This window comes from Triticum dicoccoides, chromosome 3B (assembly GCF_002162155.2).
Source record: "Triticum dicoccoides isolate Atlit2015 ecotype Zavitan chromosome 3B, WEW_v2.0, whole genome shotgun sequence".
NCBI classification, from domain to species: Eukaryota; Viridiplantae; Streptophyta; class Magnoliopsida; order Poales; family Poaceae; genus Triticum; species Triticum dicoccoides.
Genome location: NC_041385.1, coordinates 64,176,055 through 64,190,945, shown reverse-complemented (window position 1 = coordinate 64,190,945; position 14,891 = coordinate 64,176,055). Strand labels below are relative to the sequence as shown.

At 42.4% G+C, this 14,891-nt stretch overlaps 1 protein-coding gene and 1 long non-coding RNA gene across 8 annotated transcripts; one reads left to right on the top strand and one right to left on the bottom strand.

Annotated features, from left to right (window-relative positions):
* Positions 1–220: 220 nt before the first annotated feature.
* LOC119274724 lies at positions 221–13,660 on the top strand. 7 transcript variants are annotated; one of them, XR_005135299.1, is made up of 12 exons: positions 405–1,030; positions 1,102–1,187; positions 1,484–1,623; positions 2,058–2,166; positions 3,296–3,382; positions 4,081–4,195; positions 10,652–10,827; positions 10,909–10,989; positions 11,975–12,093; positions 12,472–12,519; positions 13,073–13,376; positions 13,474–13,619. It is a non-coding gene; the product is annotated as an uncharacterized LOC119274724 (long non-coding RNA). The 7 variants fall into 7 exon arrangements; XR_005135298.1 differs by having other exon boundaries at positions 221–1,030; positions 2,416–3,382; positions 13,073–13,660; XR_005135297.1 differs by having other exon boundaries at positions 406–1,030; positions 1,123–1,187; positions 13,073–13,619.
* On the bottom strand, positions 4,206–9,983 carry LOC119274723 (ATP-dependent DNA helicase PIF1-like). Its single transcript, XM_037555441.1, has 2 exons — positions 5,014–9,983; positions 4,206–4,779 (listed from the first exon to the last, which is right to left on the bottom strand). Exon 1 carries the CDS (start codon positions 6,910–6,912, stop codon positions 5,560–5,562), a length of 1,353 nt encoding a protein of 450 aa, XP_037411338.1. The 5' UTR covers positions 6,913–9,983; the 3' UTR covers positions 4,206–4,779; positions 5,014–5,559.
* Positions 13,661–14,891: the final 1,231 nt, after the last annotated feature.

The following is a 14,891-nucleotide window of genomic DNA, read 5'->3' as shown; positions in this document are numbered from 1 at the left end:
CATGTTTTCAAAAAAAATCACGATCACATAAATAGATTATAATTTTTTACGTATTAAAAAAACAACAACTAAACAACATTATTTACTACGCCCTTTGTGAACTAAACTGCAAAAATGTCTTATATTAACGTACAAAGGAGATGTTTATTATAAGAATTGATTTTTTAGAGGGATAAAAAATATTGGATTGTTTTTAGTGAGATAAAAAGAATGAATTGAGTCTTGATTGAAAAAATGACAAATATATTCATGTATTAAAATTTAGAAAAAATAAATCTAAATAAAAAGGTGATTTTTTGAAGAAAAAAAAAGCTTGCTAATATCACTCAAAAAAATTGTGTGGGGAATATCACTCAACTTAGTCTAAGTCAACCGAAATCTAACTACATCTTTAAAAATACTTTAGTTTTGGATATGATTCATTCGTTGCCTACCTAGCAGCTAGCTTGGTTTCCGATTCAAGAACGCAATCGGTAATTAGCCGGTAAAAAATCAGCCGGACGGTTGGGCTGGATCGATTGGACTTTTGATAATTTTCCTGACCCATATCAATGCATCTAGCATCGCCACCTACCTTCAATTAGCCACACCGTCACCTACCTTCCCACCGCCCCTCACATTTCTCCCCGTCGTTCCCCATTCTTCCTTGGTCGCCAGCTCCCTCTCTCCACCTCGTCAGGCCACCCCTCCCCTTCGTCCCCACCGCCAGCAAGAGGTTCGCAACCCCTTCTCTTCCCCGCGTTTTCATCGAATCCAGTCGCCCAAGTGGCCGAGGATGTCCCCCAGCTGGCCAGCTCGGCATGCTCGCGAGCATCCTAGCGTTAGGCTCCGTCGGATGCGCGCGACTTCCCCGCCCCTGCTCTTCCCCGTCCTTCTTCGAATCCGTTCGCCGAAGTGCCCAAGGAGGCGCTCGAGCTCAGCGCACTCACGGGCGACCCAGCGCGAGGCGGGCGCCGAGGCCCGCAACAAGCCAACAAGGAGCGGGCGTGGGTGCGCAACAATATCTGGGCACAGTTCGATGCCTCCACTGGTATGAGCAAATCAATTGTTGCTTCCTTCTCTCTGTTGCTTGTGGAATGAGCTAATAATAGATCGCTTGAGCTGAGCCGTGGAGATGTGCAGGAGCCAGTGAGATACGGCCACCTCCCAGCCAGTTCACCAGCCTCCGCGAAGATGTGTAGGAGCCAGTAAGATATGACCATTGCATGTTCTCACATTTTATCTCTCTAATTGATTCTCACGGCTCAGCTCCAGCTTTCCTTAGCTAGTGTACTGATTGATTATTTTGCAATTTGCACAAGTCAATAATATATTAATGTTATGAAATGAATTCTCATCGCTGTATTAACCATCAGGATTAATTCTGATTTGATCGTAGTCCTTAGACATTACTTCGTGTCTGGATTATCCTATCTTTGCAATTAAATTTTAATTCATTCTGTGCGTTTACCATGTACTAATGTACAAATGTAATTTCAATTAGGTGTGCCTCTGTGTGATGTGCTATTCAAGATACCTCTACATATTTCCCCCTTCTTAATGAAAAGGCAGCGCTCCTGTCGGTTCCTCAAAAAAATTGTGTTATTCAGGATACAATGGCACTCGATAATGCTTGCTAAGAAGGTATGCAATATGAACTGGACTGTTGCTTGCCAGATGACTGGAAGATGGGTACTTCATCCTCTCTTTTTTTGTGAAGCAAGATAAATAAGGTTCAGGCATTGTAATGAAAACTGCAGATTTAGCTAAATTCAACTGATGGTGTAATATCTCTTCCTATGGGCAGAAGTAATGATATCTTCTTAGGAGTAATAAGGCGTCGCTGCATAAATATACTTGACTTTCAAATGAGTGTGTCAAGAGGTTTAATTAGCATCGATCCCTACTGTAATTATAGCTGGATATCTCGCTCCTGTACTATTTGAAAGTCAATTAGATGTTCAGAATAACAGAAATTTGCTAGATAAGCTAACATTAGAAGCGGAAGTAAACATTAAACAGTTCAGATAGTGAAGGTGAATATCTGATATGTCATCATTGTGTGTTTCCTGTTGTAGATAAATTTGCTTGCAGGGCTCTTGATGATATATCCACTTTCATCAAATGCTTAAGGGTATGGTCACTTGGAGAAGACATAGCTATGACTACAAAGATCTGTTTTTTCAGGTGATGAATTGTAACCTTATATCCTTTATTACTTGGAATTGAAAATCACAGGAAACAATCCGTAATTAATTTGGAGAGAATCTTTTATTCTTTTCTGTCTTGCTCCTGTTCAGTATAGGATGTACTCCCTCTGTAAAGAAATATAACAGCGTTAGTGTTCTAAATGCTCTTATATTTCTTTAGGGATGCAGTATATCATTATCATTATCATGTAACAAATTTACCGTAGAAAGTACAAAACTTTGGCAGATCACCATCAGGTGCAGACATACTCTTTCTTCCACATACTACAGTAGTACCCCTCCAATCAGATGTACAGAAATTTGCTTGCTAAAAAACTAATCAATAATCCATGAAATTTAACTGGATTAATTAAGGATCAAGCCACTCACCTTGTGGCTACAATCCACCAGATCCATCTCTCCACGTTCCTGCATGTGAAGAATTGATCAGTGCTTCAGGTCAGAACTACTGCATAGTGCATACCTTATACATGGAGCCCTTACTAAAAATTCAGAAGAATATGCAGAATATCCATTTTTATTGACATAGATATCTGCAGTCCTAGACAAAATGTGACCATAATCCACACTACTACAAGTGAATTACTATATAGCTACCTTATGGGGCCTATATGCCTGATAGTCATATCTTCTTGTTTGGCAAAGAGTTCACCAGTTGCACTTAGTCTTGAATGGAGAAGATTGCACATGCTATTGTACAACTGGGCAATGGTGTGGAGCTCCATAAGCGACGGCGGCGACTCTAGCTGTCCTTCTGGCCTACACATCCCAACGGAGAAGCTTTAGAAACTAATCTGTTTACTCCTCGTTCAGGATCAGTAATGAACATATTATTACACAAATTAATTTACCAAAACCGGGTTCTCATTGTTGGTGATGAAAATGTAGCAACATTGACATGGTTTTTGTCAATACTACAACACTATTGATGCAGGCTTGACACACAACTGGATTATAGATCAATTATCTTCTCACTTCAGTAACACCATGATCTTGTGCTTGCTTTTTGAAAATCATGGAAGAACAACCTGTGATCTGGTACCAAGTTTTGGCACAACCATTAACTCCCAAAGTGATTCACCAGAGTGCTTTATGCTTTCCAACAGGTATGCGTCGTACAAGATGGATTTATTCTTGACCGATTGGAAGCATACCGCAACACGGCGTACACAAGGGCTAGCCTAAGCATGCAGGTAGATGGATTATAGACGTCTTGTTAATACTGGTGCAAGGATGCAATTTCCATGACCAAGCGCAACATCGGTGGATCTGTATCTTTGGGTTCAGAATTTTGAAAGAAAGGGGATATGGGAAACAAGAAGAGGGGAGCTCTACCTTGGCTAGGATCCATGACGGCGAGGTAGCACCGCCGACTGTTGGGACCATGTGTTGGGCGTCGCCGGTGCCGGTGTCGTGGGCAGGCGGCTTGGCCTACTCGACGGCGTAGGCGGCCTTGATGGCCTGGAACTCCGCCTCGCTCGTCCGCGACATCCCAGTAGAAATCGTCAGCGTCATGGGCGGCGCAGCCACCGGAGCTAGGGCTGGGCGACGTATGGAGGTGCGGCGGCGTTGAGCGAGAAAAAATCGTGATGCCGATCGATCTGAAGGGCAGAACGTGTGCGGGGCAGACGTGGGTGGCAGAACATTGAATCTGAGCCATCCAATCGGATGGCAGACCGCTGAATGAATCTGTGCTGTTAGATTTCATTAGATGTAATTGATCGTGGGGTGCAGGTTATCCTGTGTACATTTTGTGGTGTGGTTGTAGGAGAATTCATGTTTGCTCTTTTAATAGTAGTGTAGATACATTTTAATACAAAAATATTGGTTTCAGCTCATCGGAACGTATCTTTGATTTTGTGTGTGTTTTCTCTTACCTTTTTATATACAGATACAGAAGGTTTAGTTCAGTGGCTGTGCTGGACAGGAGGGGCCAAGGAATTGCTTTAAGTTGTTCCAAGAGATGTGAGCCTGATAAAACGATGACATAGCAGATTTCCACTGTGGTGAGTTTCGTACTTAAGTTTTATATTATATTATTGCTGATCACGTGTAAAATAAAATTTTGCAATGAGAAGATACATGCTAGTTATTTCAACCAGCTTAAATTTTTCTGGTAAAACAAACTTTTGTCCTGGACGTATGTTCAATATAGTAGTAATAATGCTTGACATTATCAAGAAGCAAGTCGTGTACAATATATTATTAACAGCAATGATGTGTGTTCTTCAGAATTATATGCATAAACAGTTGCATACCCAAATCAGTTACATTAAAACATAACCCATTCGGTAAATTATCAGAACATGGAAATCTGATGGCCCAAAAGTGGAGCACAATCTCAGTTGATGCTGAACTATAGGCTAAACAGCAAGTGAATAGCAAAAGCTAATAACTATGATAGATTGTTGATGTTATTAGGACTGTATCATTTTAACTTTGGGTGCCTCTCTTCATGTGCTGACTCCTTTCTTTATCCTCTTTCTCACGGAGTACCTCGACACTCAATTTGTCCTCTACCTCTTCCTGCCATGAATGTCTGTTCAACCTTTTTTCTATGCAGTGTTTCTCACCTGACAAACTTGAAAACCTGAAATATTGCAATACATCAGCACATTAGCACATTATACTCATAGAAAAATATTATGCATGGAAGCTCAAAAAGAACACAGTAGCATACATTTTGCTCTTATCATCTGAAAAAAGGTGTAGGCACTATCATTATGTATGCCTACTCCATCTGATTATTACATATCACGTGCGTACCCCATCTGGTCATTACATACATATCAGGGGCGATCAGATGGAGAAGCAGAGCTCTCACCTTTTGCTCGATCGAAGAAGATACCCTTGTGTTCATCCACCTTACCTCCTCTTCTGCTGCTTATTCTCCTTCGCTAAACCTGCAAATAAAAACAAATAATGTTAGATCCACAAGTAGTTACAGATACAATAACAAGGTGCAAATAAATGCCGGAATAGCGCACCTGCCTCATCTCCCCAAAACATCTCTATAGACAATGTTCTTGGTGCTTTTCCCAGATTTATCAACCTCGTTGTTTGGCTTGGCCAAAATCCGCGTCGTCTCTCTGGACACTCCCCTTGACAATGCAACATATAGCTGACCATGTGAGAATACTGGCTCGGGAAGGTAAATACCGACGTTTGGGATAGTCTGACCATGCGCCTTGTTAATTGTCATCGCAAAACTCAGGCGAATGGGGAACTGTTTCCTCTTAAGTTTGAAAGGAAGTGAGATGTCCTCCGAGGGCGACATAGGGATCCTAGGTATGAAGACCCTCTTTCCAGCATGCTGACCACCAACAATCTCTGCGTCGATTGCATTATCCTGGAAGGCTCTAATCATAAGTCATGTCCCATTGCATAGGCCATTATGAGGGTCGAGGTTCCGGAGCAGAATGACCGGGCAGTTAACCTTTAATCTCAACACATGCGGGGGCAAGCCATTTGGTGTGATCGAGTTTAGAAAATCAATCGTGTAATTATTCTGCAAGTCATCCTCGATGGAGTCGAAGCTATGGTATAACTTTTCTGAGCCTGGAAACCTGGAGATCATCTTGTCATTCAGGTCATTGACATGATCGTTCTTGGTGGAAAGAATAGCACGTGTGCTCATATACTCTCTCGATCTAGCATTGGCATGCAACGATGGGAAGACATTGTCAATGAGTGTGTTAATAGCTTTCTCATCCTCGGTATAGCCGATCACAATGTCGTCAGGGAGACGCACATAGTCGTCGCCAATTGTCTCTTTTGTTCCATTGCCGATCCGTAGGAGGTATTCAGAGAACCAAGGATCATCTTGTGCTCGCATATTGCGCGTGAGGAGTATCTTCCGGGTCTTCTCCCACAGATAGGATCTTAGAAGTGTAGCATCCGTGATCTGTGCTCTTGTCCCACGTGTCACAACGGGGAGGACCTGCCTGAAATCCCCACCAAAGACGACAACCTTTCCCCCAAATGGCAAAGAACAGTCCATTATGTCCTGCAGGGATCTATCAAGCGTCTCAACTGCTTGACGTTTTGTCATAGCGACCTCGTCCCAAATTATCAAGGAGGCTTGTTTAAGCAACTCCGTTGTACCACTCTGCTTTGTGAAACTACACATGCTGTTGTCAGTGAGCTTGATTGGAATTTTGAACCTGGAGTGCGCAGTCCGTCCTCCGGGCATTATTGACGCCGCTATACCTGATGTAGCAGTTGCAATCGCTATCTGGCCCATCGAACGCACCTTTGCAAGCAATGCCTTGTACAAGTATGTCTTGCCGGTGCCTCCTGGACCATCAACAAGGAATATCTGGCTTTTGTGTTCCATCACATGATCCATTATTTCATTGAAACCAGCCAGCTGTTCATTGTTCAAACTACTAAATAAATCTAGGTGTTCTTTGTCCACGCTGACTTGCCTCTCCTCTGTTACCTCTTTGTACTCACCGTCAGAAGAACCATCGTTCTCAACCAAATCCGAAAGTCCATAGCTTGTAATATCTTTTCCCATGGATTGCAACATATCCCTGATATCTCTGAGGACCATCTGCTCAAGTGTTGCCTCATTGGATTGATTACGCCGGTAATCCTCAGACATTGATGCCAGGTGTTTGTCCCACAGCTGCCGGATTTCTGTTGCCTCGCAAAACACCAGTATAGTTGCAAATAACCGTCTTAGGGCAGAAGGCATCTGAAATGTGGCTGCCTCCGTCATGCAATCATCAAGAGTCCTGTCGTGCTCAATAAGGCCTAAGTGCTCACATGCCTCCCTGAAGGAACTGCATGGCTTGCCATTTACTGTTTTTAAATCATCGAATGAAGTGGCACCTCAGACATGACTTGGGAGCACACGCAAGTAATACCTCTCTCCTTCAGCAGGGTGTGCATGCACAAGTCTTCCAATCTGTGATCTCTTATTTCTTCTATTCTGCCACTTCTTATTTCCAGGTATCCATCTATAATGTTCTGGAAACTCTCTGTACAACCATTTTCGTGCAGTTGGAAACTTCCGGTTCATCTCAAAGTATTCTGTAAGCATGGACTTTGAAGAAGATGGTCGAGCTACAACATCTGCAAGATTCTCACATGCTTTAAATGCAACTGTATGCATATTTGGCAAATGAAGCTGGAGTTGTAGCACAGATGGACTGACACCAAACATTTTAAAACCAAAAATCCTGTAAATAGCCTCTGAAGGAGATACGTATCGTGCATCCCTATATTGTCGGATTTCATTGATGATTCCACCATCATTGATGATATCCTGCTCGAATGCAAAGGATGTACGATCATGACCTTTGTAGATGTACTTGAACAAGTACTTGACTGCCTTGATGCTCGAGCATGCTTCCACATTAATATGGCAGTTGTATCGCGTAAGTAGTGAAGGGTTGTAAGGGACCACCCACCTATTGTCCAAATCTGCTCCTCTGATCCTAATTCGACGCCCATCGTCCCTCCGCCTATAGATGGGATATGAGTCTTTCCCTTGTTGTGTGGCATCACAAAAATCTCGCGGGTAATGAAACCGACACTGACCATCAATCATGCAAGGGCAATTTTTTTTCAACTCACCACATGGTCCATGCAGCATGTGTTTGACGACCAGTTCATGTAGAACGGGGTGTTTCTCTTTGTCCGGTATCTCTGCACATATCACTCGATCATAGTCATCTGGTGTCGATAACTTGCTTTTTACTTTCATGATTAGAAGTATATGCTCATGCGGGAGACCTCGCTTTTGGAACTCAGTTACATGTACATAGGCTGCGACTTCTCCGAAATGCTTACCCTTAGTTAGTAAGTCCATCATATCTCACTGTTTAGCCTTGTATACTCTTGCCACCAGGTCTGGACGGTCCTGCGGCAGCTGTCCAGGCAACAACTTATCGGTTATCTCCTCCCAATATGGGTTGCACGTCATCGTGATAAAATAATCCGGTTTACCCCACCGCTGCACTATTGCCATAGCATCCAAGAACCTCCGTTGCATGTCGCGATCACCACCAGGAAATGTACGTGGAAGCACAATTCTTTTCCCAATTCGATCTCCGCGTGACTCGCCGACAACGACGGTGTCAACAAGACCCTATAATAGCATAGAACATTATACAAATTCTTGGAACGTCCATAATGTCATTGCATTATGCTGTATTAAAATAAACACAAGAACACTACCTGGTAGAGGTCAGCGCGTATAACCTTTTGATTTTCCGGCTTTGAGTACCAATCAAGCCGCATAGTTTCAATCTTGATATACATGTCAACAGCCCACTGTTGGAAAAGGCGATGACCGAACAAGATGATGTTAAAAAGCTTCCTCCTGACTTGCAGCTTGAAGCAGTAGTACTCCCTAGTACTAACAAATTTTCTGGATTGTTTTGCATTGACCTCATTGTCACCAAATTCGTCATCTGGGTTATCCTCATTGTCATCTACAAGTTTGAGATCAATATCAATATGGTGGGTGGACTTGTAGTCATCAACAATATTCATAATGATCGACAACATAATAATTGAAGAATAAGTGAATAATACCCGAAGGTAAATCAGTGCCATGGGCGTCATGCGCTGTAAAATTCCCATCTTGTTCTATTTCTCTAATGAAGTTCCCATCTGATAGATATGACAGATGTATATGAAAACACAAGTTTTGAGCATCATTGTGGAAAACAGAAAGTATATAAATTAATAGTTCACATCATACATGTATATAATTCAGGGGCTTGGTTTCCTTGTGGTGCATGATTACCGGCTTCATGCAGTGCCAAATTACCATCTTCTTCTCTTTCTTTAATCAAGTCTTCAACTGATACATAAAAGCTGTCATCATCCTTCACAAATAGCTTGTATATAAAATAAAAGTGAACATCATACCTATATGTTCGACAGAGGCTTGGTTTCCTTGCAATGCAGGAGTATGTATTGAATTTTGGTTCGTGTCATCTTGTGGCCGAATATATGGCATGCAACGATTCCAGCCAGTCTCTCCACGTGGGAAAAACAGTGGATATGACAATGGGTCATAGCACCCATAGTATTCTCTAATATACAGTGGTCGGTTTCCTGTTTTTCCATGCACAACAACACTCCTGTCAAAGCAATTTTGTGGGTCACTCCCTTCAACCCATATGGCTGCCACTTGGGAAGTCGTAGGGCCATTGTACCTTCGCTGATCTAACTTGATATCCGTGTTTAGTGAGATTCTATACTCATGTAGATTCGGAATAGACCCTAGGCTCTTCAAAACTTGCGCATAAGGGTTATGCTGTAGTATTCTGAATCTTCCGTATGAGGTCTATATTAAGATCTGGAGACCTATTAGCCCTGTGTACCAAGTTTTGATCTGTATCATAAATATAGAGTTGCAAATGTCGAGGGCCATTATTAGCCGGCACCAGATTGTCAAGAGCATGGTACAGCCCACCACATGCACGGAATGTATATATGCCAGTTCCTGCCGCAGTGCTTACTCGACGATCAAGGGTGACGCCTAGACTTGTGAATGAGAAGTGCGAGTTGAAATACCGTATATGTTCTCTGAAGTACTTAGCATCCTCATCATCTTGACTTGTAAACAACCGTTTCAACTCTTCTGGAACATCTGGAGTAAACAAATCGACTTTTCCTTTTCTGCAACAAAATGCTGGCCCCTCGAATGGAAACCGCAACGCCCCACAGTGGCGACAGTCCGCAACCTTTCTTAGGACATGGTGCCTTGTAGGTAGGTTTCGGTATATGAAGTCATCGGTATTTGCTACGGGTACTGCTCGGGTAGGATGCTGTCCAATTTGGTACGATTCAAAAGCAACATCTAGCACATGACAACACATGTATTTTATCAGTAAATACCCATAATATGTGCATTTTAGATTGGTAAATTAGAAAATACGCAGTGCACATACCCTGATCCATAAATATTCTAGCTTCTTCATCAGGCTCATGGTATGCAGCTTCTCCATTATGCAATGGCTCCAAGCAGTCTAGTAGGGAATATATTGGTCATACAGAAATGACTCAAATTTATGTATGATGACCTGTATGTGTGTATGATAGTATATACAATATACCTTGTAAGTTGTTTAGTTCAACAACAGGTTCAAAAATCCCATATGGATCATCTTTCTGGTCATTGCCCACTATAAAAAATCATAAGATTAGTAGAGCATAAGCATGCTGAATCTTCAAAATCCCATATCATATTAGTAGTGTTATTAGTACCTAGTGGATCCGGTTGCGCAGGCCGGATCGTATCATATTTCGGCGTATTTTGAAGTTGGTTGGATCCGCTAAAAGGTTGTATACCTGAAGAAACAATCGAAAATCAGGGATTTTTTTATCAAATATACACTGTGGGCGCCCCAACATCATAACTGCACGGACGAACTAACCAGCATGCTCAGTTATGAAATCTGGCTCACGTATTATGCTCATTTGTGGTACCTGAACTCCAGAAATTTGGGTGGGAGGTCCTGCATGTACAATTAATTTTCGCACAGAAGATGATTACAATCAGAATGGTGGCTGGACCGGAAGGCAAAGCCAGTTAAATTTACCTTTTGAGCTTCCTGCTATTAGTTGCCTCTGATACGCATCATTCCTATGCAACCAATTGGATTCATCATCGCAGGTTAAATAATTTTCCTTGTCGATTGGGATTTGTTCATGAGATGAAATTTGTATATTTGACAAGCCTGCCATAAAATTGCAGCACCACATGAGTACCCATTTTTTCTGGCATATTCGATGAGGTGTGAACATGCAAGTACATGCAGGACCTCCCACCCAAAAGGTATATTTTATGGTACACCCGAACCTGTCATTTTATGTAGCTGGGTGACACCGGATTGTCCTGTAGGTGGTGTTTGCGACACAGTGTTATCATCGTTGAGGCCAGTATTAATTTTTCTCTTTTCACGGGATAGGCGTTGTCGATTTAATATCTCATCCCTATTTTGTGCATACCGCTCCCTGTTCCTTTGCCTCCTCAACTCCTTAGGGTCTGCATATATGTGTAATAAAGTTAATTAGTATGAACACATAGGGTTGTATATACTTTGTTGATCAGCATTACCGATGTACATGGGCACCGGTGTAACTATTTCATTTTCTTGTTCATTGACATCGCCATCCACACCGGTCATTTCAATATCACTATAGGCTTGATGTTGTCTCTCGAAGACACCATCTATGTTCTGTGAATACTGTATCCCAACCAGTTGGCTCTGCAGTTCGTTAGGGTCCATATCTATGACATATTGTTGTTAGTTTGGTGCATGCATCTTATAAGTTTTTGGACCAATACATAAGAATGCAGTGTAAGGGAAATTTTACCTCGGGCCAACGGCTGGGGTGTATGAGGTACATTTTGATCGACGTTAAGCAGTGTTGTTGAAGCCTGTTTCTTCTCACGGGCCTCACGCCGTCTTTTAAGGATATCATCTTTATTGCGTGCATAGTACTCTCTGTTCCTCTGCTTCTTCAATTCTTTGGGGTCTGCATAAGTAGATACCGCAAGTTAGGATATAAGTACATACCGCAAGTTAGGATATAAGCACCAACAAATACAGTATGACATTTTTAGGAAAAGGCTGACGATAATTACCCAATAGTCGGTTGTTATTTAGATCCTGAAATGGGGTGCGCGCTCCCGCACTCTTGGGAGATGACATACCCTTGGCCTACATATGAATATTGCTATCATAAAAAATTGGGAAGTTGATAATGTGCTTCATCAAAGTCGTATTTACATTATTAATAGGAAGTTGTAATGACAGGTCTCCTTGCAGGACCACTCTCAGTGGTTGGCCCTCCTGTTCACTTACACAAAAACAGAAGGCAGAAGATGATATTGGCCCTGCTGTTGAGCCGCAAACATAGAATGTTGCTTTGGCAGGTACAGAAATTGTGATTTATTGGTGCGGAAATTAACTTCTATTCTTTATCCTGACGTATCTACTTGGGACAATGAAGCTATATTTTTTATCCCCACTGCTAGATGTAATCTAAAATATGAATTGCTATTTTAGTTCACGCCAGGTATAGGACATAGGATGCATGTGTCAGTTAGGCTGGAAATCGCTACAGATGTGTAGTATTGTGTTGTGCACATGTGTATATTTTAGAACTATATATTCTGAAAATTACAATTCTGAGTATTGCTGCAACAGGTCAATAAACATTAGCTACAGATGTGTAGTATTGTGATGTGCACATGTTTATATTTTAGAATTATATATTCTGAAAGTTACAATTCCGAGTATTGATTCAACAGGTCAAAGGAAGAAGCAGGTCGAAGGAAGAAGTTTAGACTAAAGACATGGTTTGTTCTCTCCTAACCTCTCCCTCTAAGGGGATAAGAGCGGCTATAGTTTGTCCCCTCCCTTTGTCGTCAAGATAGTCTCACCAAGTTTACAAACACCTTAATTTCTTACCAACGCATACAACTCCATTTAAAATAAAATCAGGCAACCAAGTATGCAGATGGTTATGACTTCATCAGAAAGTAAGTAGGCATCACATGCACTTGCAACCTGTTTTTTACAGTTGTCAATTGATCAAGTGCCTTGGAGCTTAATTATCTAGAATGGACAGTCAAGGTAATGGCCCTGAGGGTATGGTGCGAACATATTGGCACATATGTTAACGAAGTAAGTAAAAGAATAATGTTCATATGGATTAAATTTACAAATAACTTCGAAACCACAACTCTAAAATATGAATGGCTATTTTAGTTCACACCAGGTCTAGGACATAGGATGCATGTATCAGTTAGGCTGGAAATCGATACAGATGTGTAGTATTGTGATGTGCGCGCGTGTATATTTTAGAACTATATATTCTGAAAATAACAAATTGGAGTATTGATGCAACAGGTCAAAGGAAGAAGCAGGTCGAAGGAAGAAGTTTAGACTAAAGTGGAGAGAAGAATTTTACAGCTGCGTGTATCCGGCTGGCTGCGACGGGCAGGGCGGGCTGTACCAGTGGGGATCTCCCGTAGGGATGCCACGCTGCGAGGGCAGGATCCTGGGTGTTCCCTGGCGTCGCTGCCCTGGCGACCTTGCTAGAAGTTCTGTGGCGTCGCTGCCCTGGCGACCTCGGGGAAGGAAGCGACGCTGCTCGCGGACGGTCTCCACGTTGGTCGGCAACAATGGCGATGACATTGGCGATGGTGCGACGGTGCGATGTCGAATTAATTTTGTTTCCTTATTTTACCAGGAGATCAGCGTGGTGTGATGACGAATTAATGTTGTTTCCTTATTTACCTGGAGTACAGCGTGATTGTAGGGGGTGGATGGGGGGTGCTGGAGGTGGAGCACGGTCAGTCAAGGGTATTTCCTAAGTCCACACCGTACAGGCAGCAAATGAATGATGGCTGTTAGATTTAGATGCGCGGGTATAATTGTGTGGTGTTGATTGTTCCGTGCGTTTTGTGGGACAAGTTGCCGGGTGTACTTAGCGAAGTTCTTGTTTGCTTGTTTATTAGTATTAGTATAGTATAATTAGTATATTAGTATAAATAATAATAATAAATAATAATAATAATAATAATATAGTAGAGATCTGACGCTCGGGAGTAGTCTTGCTTTTGTAAATAAGGAAATAAAATAAATCACCCCGTAACTTCCGCGTGTTGCCCAGATTCCTATCGGGACGCAGATTTTCCTCCACCCCGACCTCGCCTCGCGGCCCTCGCCAGATCCCCTTTCCCCCGGCTCCGCCCCGCACCTTCTTCTCCGGCCATCTCCGGTCCCCCGCTCCTCCTTCTCTCCTCGTGCCATCGCTCACATATGAGGCCGCGGCGCCTTCACTACCGGGTGGCAATCACACATGGCCGGGGAGGCTCGCCAGCGGCGACATGTGCGGGTGACAGGTACACAAGGCACCGAGGAAACGACATAGCGGCTGCTGGTGATTGCAATTGCAGGTTGCATCGTGCAGCCGTTCTCCGTGGTGACGGTACGGTAACTAACGCGACTAATGGTAGGAAACTACGCCTTGCATCCGTCAATGTCTTATTTCGAACGATTTTGTCACCCTCAGGTTGTTTTTCATTCTTCTGGAAAAGTGTTACTTGACTATTTGGTTGCATCAGGGCCTCACTTTATTGATAATCTTGTTTTAGCAGACATTGGCAGCCAGCAAGTGACGCAGTTTCTTGATCTCCCAAGCCCCCTCGCCGCCCCTAGGCTATGCCAGAATCATGCTTCCAATTAACACTAATTCTGTTCTGAACATACTCTTTTCATGCTTCTTATCCATGGTGATTTTAAATTGTAATACGCATGCTTCTCGGGAGAGAGTATGCTTCCATAGGTAAACAAAATTCAGTGAAATTTGTATGTAGGTGAACCAAACTTGCATCCCCATGTTGCCGCTATCTTAGTTTGTTTCTATGTTCAATGTTATATACTTGAAAAGACAAGTCAGATTCATGTACTATACATATTTCATGCTTCCTGAGAGCTTCTGAATTCAGTTTAAGTGATTCTTTTGTTTATGCAGATTGCTTCCATCCTTTCTGCCGATGTCTAGTACTCAGTCATACATATTTGCATTGTGTGTGTCCTAAAGTTGCATCATGGTTCCATTCAATCTTATATTTGTTTAGCTTAATAAATTTGCTTCAACCACTACCAAACATGCTTCGTTCTTTCTCGCTTTTTTATTCCAACGGCCGTGCTTCCGTTGCTT

Bases quoted from the DNA above. Each gene is read 5' to 3' on its own strand.
- LOC119274723 (XM_037555441.1), bottom strand. From the start codon at position 6,912: ATGACGGAGGCAGCCACATTTCAGATGCCTTCTGCCCTAAGACGGTTA.